The 13,424-nt window shown below is 39.3% G+C and overlaps 2 protein-coding genes across 6 annotated transcripts in view; one reads left to right on the top strand and one right to left on the bottom strand.

Annotated features, from left to right (window-relative positions):
- The window catches only part of LOC125286530 (ras-GEF domain-containing family member 1C-like), a 20,547-nt gene extending 14,954 nt beyond the window's left edge, over positions 1-5,593 (top strand). For all 4 annotated transcript variants that reach the window (XM_048231694.1, XM_048231693.1, XM_048231695.1 and 1 more), the window contains 9 exons: positions 1-63; positions 751-849; positions 1,593-1,695; positions 1,840-1,919; positions 2,291-2,386; positions 2,555-2,650; positions 2,746-2,869; positions 3,043-3,115; positions 3,220-5,593. The exon at positions 1-63 is cut by the window's left edge and continues 12 nt beyond it. In XM_048231694.1, coding sequence (XP_048087651.1) covers positions 1-63; positions 751-849; positions 1,593-1,695; positions 1,840-1,919; positions 2,291-2,386; positions 2,555-2,650; positions 2,746-2,869; positions 3,043-3,115; positions 3,220-3,244 — 759 coding nt within the window. In that variant the 3' untranslated portion in view covers positions 3,245-5,593. The remainder of the gene's footprint in view (positions 64-750; positions 850-1,592; positions 1,696-1,839; positions 1,920-2,290; positions 2,387-2,554; positions 2,651-2,745; positions 2,870-3,042; positions 3,116-3,219) is intronic.
- A 2,041-nt stretch (positions 5,594-7,634) lies between these two features.
- Positions 7,635-11,543, bottom strand: tmem129 (transmembrane protein 129, E3 ubiquitin protein ligase). 2 transcript variants are annotated; one of them, XM_048232281.1, is made up of 5 exons: positions 11,292-11,543; positions 10,604-11,078; positions 10,033-10,192; positions 9,526-9,798; positions 7,635-9,424 (listed from the first exon to the last, which is right to left on the bottom strand). In XM_048232281.1, exons 1-4 carry the CDS (start codon positions 11,494-11,496, stop codon positions 9,544-9,546), a joined length of 1,095 nt encoding a protein of 364 aa, XP_048088238.1. In that variant the 5' UTR covers positions 11,497-11,543; the 3' UTR covers positions 7,635-9,424; positions 9,526-9,543. The 2 variants fall into 2 exon arrangements, with proteins under 2 accessions (XP_048088238.1, XP_048088237.1); XM_048232280.1 differs by having other exon boundaries at positions 7,635-9,798.
- Between the last annotated feature and the right edge of the window lie 1,881 nt (positions 11,544-13,424).

Genomic DNA, 13,424 nt, shown 5'->3' on the forward strand with positions numbered 1-13,424 from the left:
CACATTGGACCTGAAGAGTTTGTCCAGGCTTTTATACAGAAAGATCCCCTGGACACCACCCAGGTAGATTTGTTATGGAGAGCTTGTTTTTATTAGTAGACAAGAGTGCCCATTGTTCTCAATCTGACTGATATAAATAACTTATCTGTGTTTCATTTTACAATAAAAAATCCTTTCAGCTAGTTTACATATTCAGTTTACTCTAGTGTGCTGGATTTAAAGGATATAGTTTCCTAATGTATATAACCAATAACATCGTGTGATAACATAATTAGTTGTCTAGTTAGTTTCGTCTGTCATTATAAATCATATTTGACAACTAATTGCCAAGTGAAGCTACTGTCACTGTCTGCACCTGAGATATCGTTTAGCGAGTGCCGTTGTAAAAGCTCCAGTAGCCAGTTGTCTGCTCAGAGGTCACAGGTCATGGGAGCACTAGGGTCTATAATGATGAGAATTCCCCTCCCCCTCACCACAGACTGCCTGCACCAGCTACAGACAGTGTGAAGTGTACACTGAACCAGCTACAGACAGTGTGAAGTGTACACTGAACCAGCTACAGACAGAGTAACGTTCACACTTGCTGCAAAGAGGACAAAGAAGAGTCATCAGTAATGAAAGTGGTGATGAACAGTATGCTCTGCTCATGCGCATGCTCTGCTCATCACCGGTGTCATCACAGATGACTCTCCTTTGTCTTCTTCACCTGTGCATCCTTCCCTATGCTCACCAAATGTCTTCCACTCACAGCCTTGCTTCAGCGAACAGAGTAAATCGTCCTCCAATTTGGAAGCATATGTGCGCTGGTTCAACAGACTGTGCTACCTGGTGGCCACCGAGATCTGCATGGTAGGTGCTGGAGCCCACATTCCCATTTTAAAGAAGCTTTATGACTCACACACAGCAGTAAAGCAACGCTTCACCAGCAATCATTGGATGCCACAAAAATTGAACTGTAGTGCCACCTGGTGATAATTTACTGTCATAGCATTAGAAGACATTCCTATCTCCTATTGCCTTACACAGGTATCTTGGTTGCAGGTACACTACTAGTCAAAAGTTTGGAGACACTTACAAATTTCCATTCCACTCCATTATAGAGTACCAGCTGAGATCAGTTGCATTGTTTTTTATTCAGGGCAGCCATTTTCAGATTACATTATGTGCTTACATAATTGCAAAAGGGTTCTCGACTGTTGTAGAAAGAAATGGCTGATCTTTAATGCAATATCTACATTGCCCATTATCAGCAACCATTCATCCAATATTCCAAAGGCACATTCTGTTTACTAATCTGATATCATTTTAAAAGGCTATCTGAGAAAACATTGGAGAACCCCTTTGCAATAATGTAAGCACATATGGTAATCTGAAAACTGCTGCCCTGAGTAAAAAAACAATGCAAATGCTCTCAGCTGGTATTGTCTGTGTCTATAATGAAGTGGAATGGACATGTCTAAGTGTCTCCAAACTGCAGAATGCAGAAATGTAATGTAAACAACAATCATGTGACTTCATTCATTCAGTATGCAGTAGACTGGTGGGTAGTTAAAATACAACAGTAAATGTCTAATGTCATCTGTCATGTTTAGCCTGCCAAGAAGAAGCAGCGTGCCCAGGTCATTGAGTTCTTCATTGATGTGGCTCGGGAGTGCTTCAACATTGGGAACTTCAATTCCCTCATGGCTATCATATGTAAGTGTGAGGCTTCAGTGGAGCCATATGGACGTCCATTTCTTCTGACTGTGTTCACCCAGATCTTGAAACATTTAAACCAATCTACAAATGTTTCTCTAAGCACATATTACATTTGTCATAATATGAATATATTCTGTTCAGCTGGCATGAACATGAGCCCAGTCTCTCGCCTGAAGAAGACGTGGGCGAAAGTGAAGACGGCAAAGTTCTTCATACTTGAGGTAAATGACGCCCATGCCCTGACGAGATCATCAACAGACACTAAAACCCATAAAAGCATTTTTTCCAGCTTCTTTATGCGAGTGTCTTTATACCACCCATTCAGACTAGTTGTTTGAGCCCTAATATGAGTCAAATGTCCTTCAGGTTGTCATCAGTTTAACTGTATGTGGCATTGGCATACATATTGGAATAGTTTATACCACATCTGAGACACCAGTGATATCCCAAGTGCTATGCTGTTCAAACAGCTTTTTCAGATTTCAGAAGATGAGTGGTGTAACTGTAAATATGGGCATAGGTCACATCATACTGTATATGTTGTCATTGCTTTATGGATTGTTATTTAATTGTTATTTGACTTTGCAAACAGCATCAAATGGACCCTACTGGGAACTTCTACAACTACAGGACAGCCCTTAGAGGAGCAGCACACAGGTCCCACACAGCTCACAGCAACAGGGAGAAGGTACTGATGCTACTGCAGGATTACAACTGTGCAGAATATTCTCGGGGGGAAGCAGTATTTTGTGATGATGATGTTGATGAGTAGTATTAGTAGTAGTGGTACTAATGTGTGTAGTAGTGTTTCCAAAACCTGAGAGATCTTGTGTCTGATTTTGTCCTTTCCTGTCAGATCGTCATTCCTTTCTTCAGCCTCCTCATCAAGGATATCTACTTCCTGAATGAGAGCTGTGCCAATCGTCTGCCCAATGGGCATGTCAACTTTGAGGTGTGGTGGACTCAGTTGGCTAATCATACTTCCTTTTTATGTTAGTCATCTTAGTGTTGGAAAGGTAAATGTTGACCATGAGGGTTTGTCTGCAGAAATTTGTGGAGCTGGCCAGGCAGGTGGGAGAGTTTATTGCCTGGAAACAGGTGGAATGCCCATTTGAAGAAGACCGCAGCATCCTGCACTACCTCCACACTGCACCCATTTTCAACGAAGATGGTATGTTCCTGTGAGGTCCTGAGTTGTTGGAATAATGGCCATCTGATCCAAATCCTTCTGATTTGACATGTAGTCTTACACTGTTGTAATTTTATGTGACTCTGGTTATATACAGATTCATTCCTTAAGTGACTTGTCCAGTTTCTGTCTCTCTTCATTTGCGTGTGTTGTAGGTCTTTATCTGGCATCCTATGAGAGTGAAAGTCCAGAGAATCAAGTGGAGAAGGACCGCTGGAAATGTCTCAGGTATGACGTTTGTCACTTACATGTACTTTTCCACTTTGCCTGTCCAGTGGGCTTATTGGGAGAGCTTTCCCCCACACTCAGCTCATTTCTCAATCTCTCCACAGGTCCTCCATTCTTGGGAAGACCTGAGACAGACCAGGCAGCTACCTTTTATGTGTAATTTGGAGAGGGTATTTATTGCACTAGAAGAAACTGTGAAGGAACTAAGCTGGCTCTTAGATGTGTTTATATATGTAATGAAGAACAAACATACTTCACTACAAGAATTGATGAGCCGGATTCATCGTCAAAAACGACATGTCAAAAATGAGCAGTGAAACATGAATTGTATAGGCTGTAACGGCTGAAGTATTTGAAATGTAGTGTGTGGAAGCATTTTGTGTGTATGGATGTGTGTCTTTCCATCATTATCTCTTGAGAATTCTTCAGAATTTAAAAAGAAATATAGTTACAGGGAAAATGCAGCTTTTAAAACTTTTTATTGAAATTATGATGTGTTATTTTTAAGGGTCTTTTGAACAATACTGTAATCTTGTAGTTGTAACTAAATTATTGTCCAGGGCGCTGGTTTGCCCATGAAGTTGCCTGTTCATATTAGACAGGGGACCATTACATGCTGTACTGTCGTCATAGATTTGAGCATACGTGTGCTGACGGGCAAGTGTATGCCTGTGTGTGTGTGAATGAGTGGGTGTGACTGTGTTTGGGCGTACATGTGTGTGTTTGTGTTCATTGCACTCATTATCTGTACACTGAGTCTCAGAACTGGACATTACAGCCATAAAGATAACATGAAAAGACCACATGCTACCTGAAGTCACTAAGTATGGGGCAAATCATTGATATACTATGTTTACGTCAGAAAACAAGCTGTTCTGACTATTTCACAGCTGATGTGGCGTCTCTAATACTCTTATGTGTGTTTTTTCTGATGTTTACCTTTTAAAAACAAAAACAATCAAATGAAGAGAAATTGTATAGTGTGTATAAAGGACTTCCTGCCAAACTTCCTGTGTCACAGGGACTGCTCTACTCGACTGATATTCAGTTGTTTAACATGTTCATGATTCTGTGATAACAGATGTTTGTTTTTATTATTTGGGTATTTTTATGTTATTTCCTGAAATGTTGAAATGTTCTACCAGGAGGTAGTGACATGCGGCCTCTGTTTTCAGTGGGCATTATGGTTGTACTTGAAAATTGCAAGCGTTTTACCTTTGCAGTAGAATCACGCATACCATTCTTAAGCCTTTTTGTAAATATAGTTTTTAATGGTTTAATGGATCATAGTGGCATTTTTGGTGCATATGTTACCGAATTTAGTTTTAGTCATACTCCTCTATGTGTCATTCATCTAAGCTCTCTTTTGGACCATGACCTTGATGTGTTTGTGGACCTTTGTTTTTCTGTAAATATATAGTGTGCACAGGCATATGTTTGGGATTTGTTTATTTTCATTTGAGGGTTATTTAAATAAATATTTAAGTGATGTGTTAATTTAAGCACATTTTGTGTGCTGTTGTGAAGCCATGACATAATTCCTGAAGCATTATCAACCTCATTTTCCTCCCATACAATCTTCTGTGACATTGAAGAAGCACTGGGCACACTGGAGTAGAGCTGACATTCTCTTGCACCTGACTTCCAAGCCCCATTATGCACAGCCCCTACAGCACAGAGAAGCAAGGCTGCTGTTAAAGGAAAACCAGTTCATTCATTCAAAAGTACATTCTACAGGTGTATCATTTATGACATTATTCATGTTACCACGGAAGTATTGACTTTTATTTCCAGAATGACTGTGTAATTACAGCCCAAATGTGACATATGAAACTTTTGCTTCTTATCATGTCATCATCAGTGAGATATTCATGATATACAACTGAGAGGAGCATCTGTGCCTGTCCTATTGAAGTTAACCACATACATTTCTAATAGTTTATGGGGGAAAAATAACAAAATGTATTTGGTGCTAGAAGCTTGTGCTGGCATCATTTGGTTCCATCAATGGGCTCTTGGAAGATGTCTCCCTCCAAACATGCAGGTTCTCAAAATGAACTTGAAGTCAAACTACTGTAAATCCTAAATCAGCATTCCTGCTGCACTTCATAGTATGCCTACACATGTACCTAATCAGCAAGAAATCTATATAGTGAAATCTGTAGTGTTATGTGGGCCTCATATTCATTATGAATAATCTCGCCATAATCTTAGAAAACTAAGCCTTTTTTGAGATGGTTGCATAACAACTCACAACTTGACAGAATCCACACAGGTCACTGCTGTCCATATGAAGAAGTCAGGAACCTCCCCACCCCTTATCAGTACTGTTGCTATGTTTAGTGTTTCTCTCTTGCGCTGTGTTTTAACAGTATTCGCCTATCTTATTTTTTTGTGTTGGTTTCTTTGTATTACTCCTGCTTTGTACAGTAGACTTGATATTGAAACTGTCCTTTAAAATAAATTGGTTGGGCTGTAGCTAATGTTGTGTGTGTTTGATGCTGAATGATCTTTAACTCATTTGTTTAAATGCCAATACTAAGCTTCATGCCTGTTTGTGATTCCTAACTGAAGATGAATTAGATTGCTGACATGCTTCCATTTTCATTTTACAGATGTAAAAATGGTGAAAAGCAGATTGTTCTGCATTTATTCGTCAATTCAAATTAACTCTGGTAAAAGTAAATCAAATGATCTTTTTCAAACTTTAACCTTTAATACAATATAATTGAATACAATATAATTAATATACAATATAATAGCATTTAGTATGTATTCATACTTTCACTGTAGAAAAAAATGTCTTTTGAAAGGATGTGAAATTGTTTTGTTGATATGAAACATGTTTCCTTGAAAACGGTCAAGTCCTTTGAGGGAAGAAGAGTCAAGAAATTGAACTTTGGAAGAATGGAGAACAAAAATTCTGAATCACAAAAATCGTTCTGTTTAAAGTTGCAAGGATTGTAGCCTACGCGCATGCAAAGTTCACATAATAATTCCTAAAAGAGATTCAGAACACAATTTTGAGAGAGAGAGAGAGATTATTTATGATGAGGGAATTTAAGGCATCCAGTAGCATATGTGACACACACATACAGTGCTTCCCCTTTTACAGCATTTATAAATGGAATCTTGATCGATTTAATTTGGCCTTTTTTACAATAAAAATCAATACAATAAAAAAGCAAAAAGCAAATTTCTACAAAATAATATTAATTAATTAAAAATATATAATGCAAAATAAGTGATTGCATAAATATTCACCCCAAACCCCCCACCCCCCTTAAAGTGACTGACCTAAATCAACAGTGGTCCAACCAATTGGTGCTAGTAGTCTCACAATTAGTGAAACGGAGATCGCCTGAATGCAGTGAATGTGTATAGTATAGTAATATAAAGACTCAAAGGTCCAGTTACTAGTCAATCTGTATTCCTGGCCATAATTCCACCATAAGAACAGTCTATTGAAAAGCATGAGTGAGGTGATGGATACAAAAAAAAATCAAGTAATTAAACATCCCCTGGAGTTCAGTGAAATCCCCTATTAAGAAATGTATGTAGGAATATGGCAAATGTACAAATCTGCCTAGAGCAGGCCGTCACCACAAACTGAGTGACTGTTCAAAAAGATTAGTTGTGGAGGAGGCCACCAAGGCACCTACAGTATATAACAACTCTGAAGAAGGTAAAAGCTTCAGCAGCTGAGATGGGAGAAATACAACATACTTTTGCCCAAGTTTTTCACCAGTCAAAGCTTTATGGGTGAGTGGCAAAGCTCTTATTAAATCTGGACTAAAGTTCGCCCAAAGACATGTGGGAGACTCCAAGGTTAAAAGGAAGGTTGAGATTGAGCTTTTTGACCATCAGACTAGATGGTACGTTTGTCCGACACGAAACACTACACATGACCAAAAACACACCAATCTGTGGCTGTAAATGGGTAATGGGCAAATTGTGGTCAAAGGTGCATCTACTAAGTGTTGACTTGCAGGGGGTGAATATTAATGCAATTGCTTATTTTGCATTGTTTATTTTTAATTAATTAACATTACCTTGTAAAACGCTGCTGTCACTTTGACATTAAAGAGGGGATTTTTGTAATTAATTAAATTAAATTTATCAAGATTCAATTTATAAAAGCAGTAAAAGGTGGGATATCCGGGGGGGGTGAATACTTTATATAGGCACTTACACAAATACAGAACAAGAAAGCTACTAACATTGTAAGGATAGAAACACAATTGTGAGATAATGGTCTATCCACCAGATTTCACATTCCAGGCACAGGGAACTGATACTGTGATGCAGTATGTATAAATGGAAGTGATGCAGTGAGATGTCATGGTCAAGTGTGTGCCAAACCGTCACAGGGACTACTGAGTGTGAGGTCGTCCAAAAAGTGGACAGTGCAAGAACAGGATTACTTTGTGTGATATAAAATACAAAAAGGTAAACAGAAAAGCAAATCCTTAATACTCTATAAAAACTAATATTAAAATATAAAACAGAAATACTAGGATTTAAACTAAGACATTTATTTACATATTACTTCAAAGAGATGATACAGGGTCAGACACATTACAAAATTTGGACAGAGGACAAATAACAATTCCCTGAGTTATTGTTTGTGAAGATTATCTAGTCATTTTATAATGTCCCATGCCTACAAGGGTTATAGCTCAAATATATGACACCATTAGTGCCAGGACAGTATTATAAAGTCCAACAGAAAAACATTGTGTTTCATGTGGAATTCTGTGTAGGGAAAGACCAAATTCATTTATTCATCTTAAATTCAACAAAAAGCCGTGACTGAAATTAAGGGCTGAAAACCCTTAAATGTTGTGGAGAAACCCTCTACATCTGAAACACAACAACATTTTTGTAAACTGATAATGAAGATTATGGCCTCCTGAAGGTTTCTATCCTTCCACATCAGGATGACAGCCATTACAAGCTGTGTTTGCTAAATGTATCTATTAACTGCTTTAAAAAAAAAAAAAAAAACTTTGTCCAGCGTGGCTGGCTGGGGCACCTGCACCGTACGCCGGCGACCCGGGTCGATTCTCTCCCCGTGGTTCTTTCCGGGTCCCACCCAGACTCTCTCTCCCACTCGCTTGTCATTCTCCACTGTCCTGTCTCATTAAAGGCATAAAAAAGCCCCCAAAAATATGCTTAAAAAAAAGAAAAGAACTTTGTCCCCTTAGATGACATGTTAATATCTAAGAAACATCCTAAACAGAAAATCATGAAAAACATGCTTCAAAAGACACCTAGGACACCGAGACACATAGTTGATGATCCTGCAATGTAGCATCCTGCTGTTGTCCCACTCTGCCATGTACCTGCCCATAGCAGTAACTGAGCTAATGAAAAAAGGCCATTACCCCATTAGAAACATTGTATGATTACACCACAACAAGGAATGCACAATACTTACATTTTCTGGCTTAACCTTGCCTTAGTGTCCAAATTTAGACAGCACTAGCATTATGCTGTACCTTAAATTTCTACTTAAAAATAATTACTCAAAGCTCAGACTTATAATAAGGTGATCTGCGTTCAGTCATTGCCCCGTGTGCCTGGACGCCTGGTATTGCACTTTGGTGGAGTGGGCTGTGAGGTGACCCTTTTGTCAGTTTTTGTCGCGCTGGGAATTCCTTCAGCACCATTTTCAATATGCAGCTCAGTCCAAGAGACCTTCATGAAACTCTGCACATTAAAAAATTATGCTCAAGGGATATCAAAATATATTCTACAAGCCGGTACACAATTCTTGCATTATATTAAGCTCAAAAGTGGAAATGCAAGCCCTTTGGTAAAACTATTATGTCCTTTGGCAGGACATTAGCAGGACTCTTAGCTTTTTCAAGAATTAAAACTGTGGTGGCTGCAACATTGGTACTCACTCAATGTTGGGGGAAGGTTTAATTAATCCAGAATTATATAAATACAATAACACTATTTGTTTTAACAAAAATCAGCATTTGTAAAAGTATTGGAGAAAGTAACGTAAATGTTGTGTCTAGGATGTGCAATGTAACATTTCTGCATTAATGGCCTGACAAAAACAAGGCAAACTGACAGAAGGCACGTACAGTATAAGCTTCATTGCCTTACTGGTGTGATAAAAGGAAAAAGAAAAGAAAAAACAAGACGTCAAAAGACATCCCATATGTGGCAGTCTATTCCCTGCTGTAAAACAGCAGCACAGATCCAACCAATTGTTTTTAAAGTCATTCCTCAAAGTGTCTTTGAATTGTCTGTTGAATTCAAATGTCATCTGAACCATTTCATCCATCATTTCACCTGTGGGTAGAGTACAAACAAGAGTATTAATTCAAAGACATGTCAGAGGAGAACGATACAGCTTCAAAGGCCTCTCATTGTTTTTCTCTGTACTTGCATACCCCTGGCTTTGGCCAGAGTCAGTGTGCAATGCAGACGTCCAGGATGCAAAACTTGGCCCTGCAGGTGGGACAGGGCACCCTGCTGCCCAGCCAGGTCTCAGGCCGCTGCTGGTCCTGCCGGCTGGCAAACCACTTGCCCATACAGGTCAGGCACCACATGGGGCGGCAGTAGCACTGCTGACACTCGCCCTCTCCCTCTCCCTCTCCGTGGCACAGATGCAGCAGCTTGATGTTGGCAGTCTCCTGCATGCAGCCAATGCAGGCCTCCAGCTCCTGGGCATACACATAATATACATTTGCTTTAAGAATTATGATTACAGTCATCAAATTGGGTTTGCTGATAATATTTTACTACTGTAAGTAGGCCTAAGTCAAAAGCATACTCATATCAGCTTTGGGGAACTTACTAAAGGCCTGTTTTTTTGTGCATATTTTACATTAACACACAAATGAATTTCTAGAATCTAGTTTGAATGACTTGAGTCTGCGAGGATGTGTTGTTCTCACCTGACCACTGGGGCTTTCATAGACTTGGTTCAGCTCCACGAAAGACCTGAAGGTTTCCAAAAAGAGCTCACTCATGGTGAGATGGATAACCACGTTTGCTGCATTCCTCACAGGAGCCTGCAGTTTGTCTCGTAGTTCAGTATACTCTGTAGAATTTAACCTGGCAACATCCAAGTCAGGGATTAAAGTTTAATCTTCTTGAGTAAAGAGTATCATAAAACATCATTCAAAAATGATTGCCCTCAATTAATCTCAACCCTTCATCTTGACCTAGTGAAGAAGATAAGCGATTACACTTTGGTAAAGAACAGGTATGGAAAAAGAGATAGGGTTAAAATATTACTGTCACACAGTGACCTAGTTAGCAAAAAGTAAGTAGCCTACGTCTTATATTTACATGACATAGGCGTACAGTGTCTAAAGCTGAACGTTATTGATTCTGGGAATGTCTGCTTTTCAAAAATGTATGGCAGTAATTTTGCTTTACCCTGCATGAGGATATTTAGGCATAGCCTAACTAGGCTACCAGACATGCACAATGCAATCATCCCATGTACTGTAGCCTACTCACCTGATGTCAAAGGGCTTGACATTGGGATTGATACTGGCGACACTAAGGGTCAGGATCTGCACTGGCGTGCCAGAGTCAGGTGAAAGGTCATGCTGCTTCGAGTCTGTGACTGTCAGGTGTGTGTCCTGCTGCAGGGCCACATGGACATAGTAGGTGGTGACCTTCATGATCCAGGTGTCTGTGACAATGACCCTCGCACCTGGTGCACCTGTAGCGAACTTGTCGATTCTGCGGAACTCCGTGTTGATAGAGGAGGCTACAGCTCTCCAGCTGGATTGGGGTAAGGCATGGGAGGCCAAGTTTTTTGATATGGTGTGATTTCCCCATTTCTGGCCAGACCAATAGTGAGCGACGAGGCAACTCAGGAGCAAGAGAGCAGCTGACGCAGTGAAGTACAGCTGCCATCCTTCACTTGCCAGGTACACATAGATCAGTTTTTTATCTGGGGCAGCTATACACATACCCAAGTAGTAACCTGACAAGATGGAAAGAGATACGTTATTTCTTTCTCTCTCTACAAAAACTATCATCTTTTGTCAGGAGAAGTGTCTAGGCCTAAATTCAGTTCAGTAGGTCAAAACAAGGAGCCTAGCCTTGCCTAAGCTATCGCTAAAGTCGAAATATTGGGCTCCTTTTGCCTCGAACGCCTTATATACAGTAGAAATAGAAATAGGACCGTAAAACTTACCAAGAGGCAATGAGCAATGGACAACGAGGGTTAATGTCGTTCTCCTGATGTGGTACTGGACGAAACCTATGTCTTCACTCCCGAGCCAAAAAGAGAACAAATTCTGAACGGTAAAGCCTGCTGATCTGAACTCATTTGGCGTAAACACAAAACAAAAGGCAAACACAACATATGCCAACGTAAATGTCACATCGGGGGAGTCCATCCTCACAATCAGCTGTTGCCAACACCGACTTCCTGTCAGTTGATGCGGAAGTTTTATAATAAAAGTCCCACTGAGCTTCACATCCCGAGTAGCCTACCACCAAAGCCCGATAAAGGGTCGACGCTCATTGTTGTATCAGGAGGTTAGGCCTACGCAACATGTTTTAAAAATAAAAATATATGTTATGTTGACATTTTTGTAAAGAACTTGGACATTCTGAAACAATTATTTAGAATACGCCAAGATTTTTTACAAATATGAAAAATGTTACGCATATAGGCTTTAGGCCTATATTCGTGTGTGTGTGTGTGTGTGTGTGTTTTAAAATATTAGATAATAAAAATATGTGTTCTTAAAACATTGAACGTAGTCGTATTGTAAACCCCTAACAGTGTAATTTGTGTTTATTGAAGAACAAACATCCTTTTTGTCTTTTCCCCCTTAGTTTACATGTTGATGTTGAAATATAAATTATGCATATCTGTACGTTCCTGCAAGATTAATGTTTGTAGCTTACTGATTTACTTTCAATAAAGGAGCATATAAACAAAAGAAAAACATGACATGACCTCCGCGATGACAGATGCTGGAATTAGACCAAATTGGCCTCGATCCCAACAAAAGTTTGATCACATTCACAATTCTGTAAAAATCGAATAGACTTACCTCCTGTAAAGACTAAATATAAAAGCCATACCAAATATTTATTGAATTCTAACATCATCTACAAATGCATCTGCAAATGACAGAATAAGGATGACCCATCTTGCATCATTTAGAAAAAAAATTGAATTACAATTACATGTTAAACCAAACTCAAGGCATTACTCTCCAGTGCAGACACAGAGTTTAATATCAGTGTATGTAGGCTACTGCTGACATTTCACTGTGTTAGGGAATGTTCATGGTGATTGGAGCTGAGAAAGACTAGGGACACTTTTAGACAGCTTATAGATAACGCCTAGGTTAGGTCTGCTATACAGGCCACTATAGGCCATAGGGCACAGACTGCAATAGATAGATCAAAGCTGAACAGGACTGACCAGGAGTAGAACTAGATAATTTCACTAAAATATAGAAATGGCCTCACATATGATATTTATGATGATATATATGACATTGTCATGTCCCATCTCACAAAGATCCACCGAGGGCTTGTCCCATCCCGAGTCCCATCTCTATTTATGTTTCTGTACATCTTTCCCAACAATAATATAGGCCTATAACTTATTGTAATGCTGGTATTTGATATGGTTAACACTACATATCCATTAAAAATATTCATTGCCTACTGGTAATGCCTAATGTTATTCTCACGAAATATGTTCCTTTATACTTAACTAGCGTTGTTTTGATGGGATAAAACAGTTGTATTCCGAACTCTCAGACAGGGCAATAAATGACCTCATCAGAGAGCCCCTGCAGCTCTGCCTGTTAGAGATATTTACCTTTGGGGTCTTGTGGAGGGCTGGCGTCAGCCAGGGCAAAGTACATGCCAGAGGAATTTAATATCTGGAGGAAGCAGCAGGTCGCTGCAGCAATGGCACATTGCCCAGGAACAACTGGAGGCTTTTTTTTTAAATCCCATGTCCTTCTGTTTCTGCAGATTCTTTCACACTAGGGAAATGTGGTATTTGAGGTGTATGATCACAATACAGGCTATGTTACTTAACTTAAGATAGCCTATATTAGTTTATTAGTCTATGTAAATAGTAAAGAATTTACCCGAATGTGTGAATGGACTGGCATAGCCTACCATTTAATACTTGCTGAAAAAATATTCCTTTACTGATCTTTTTGTTTTTTACTATAACCCTTTATTTAACTGCTTCTGAAAAGGGCTTTCTATTGTTGATCTGTACTATTATTACCTTAAAATGAAAATTATGCAGAGTGCCACAAGGTGGCGTAGCAGATAGGAATAAACA

Source organism: Alosa alosa, chromosome 21, assembly GCF_017589495.1.
Source record: "Alosa alosa isolate M-15738 ecotype Scorff River chromosome 21, AALO_Geno_1.1, whole genome shotgun sequence".
Taxonomy (NCBI): Eukaryota; Metazoa; Chordata; class Actinopteri; order Clupeiformes; family Clupeidae; genus Alosa; species Alosa alosa.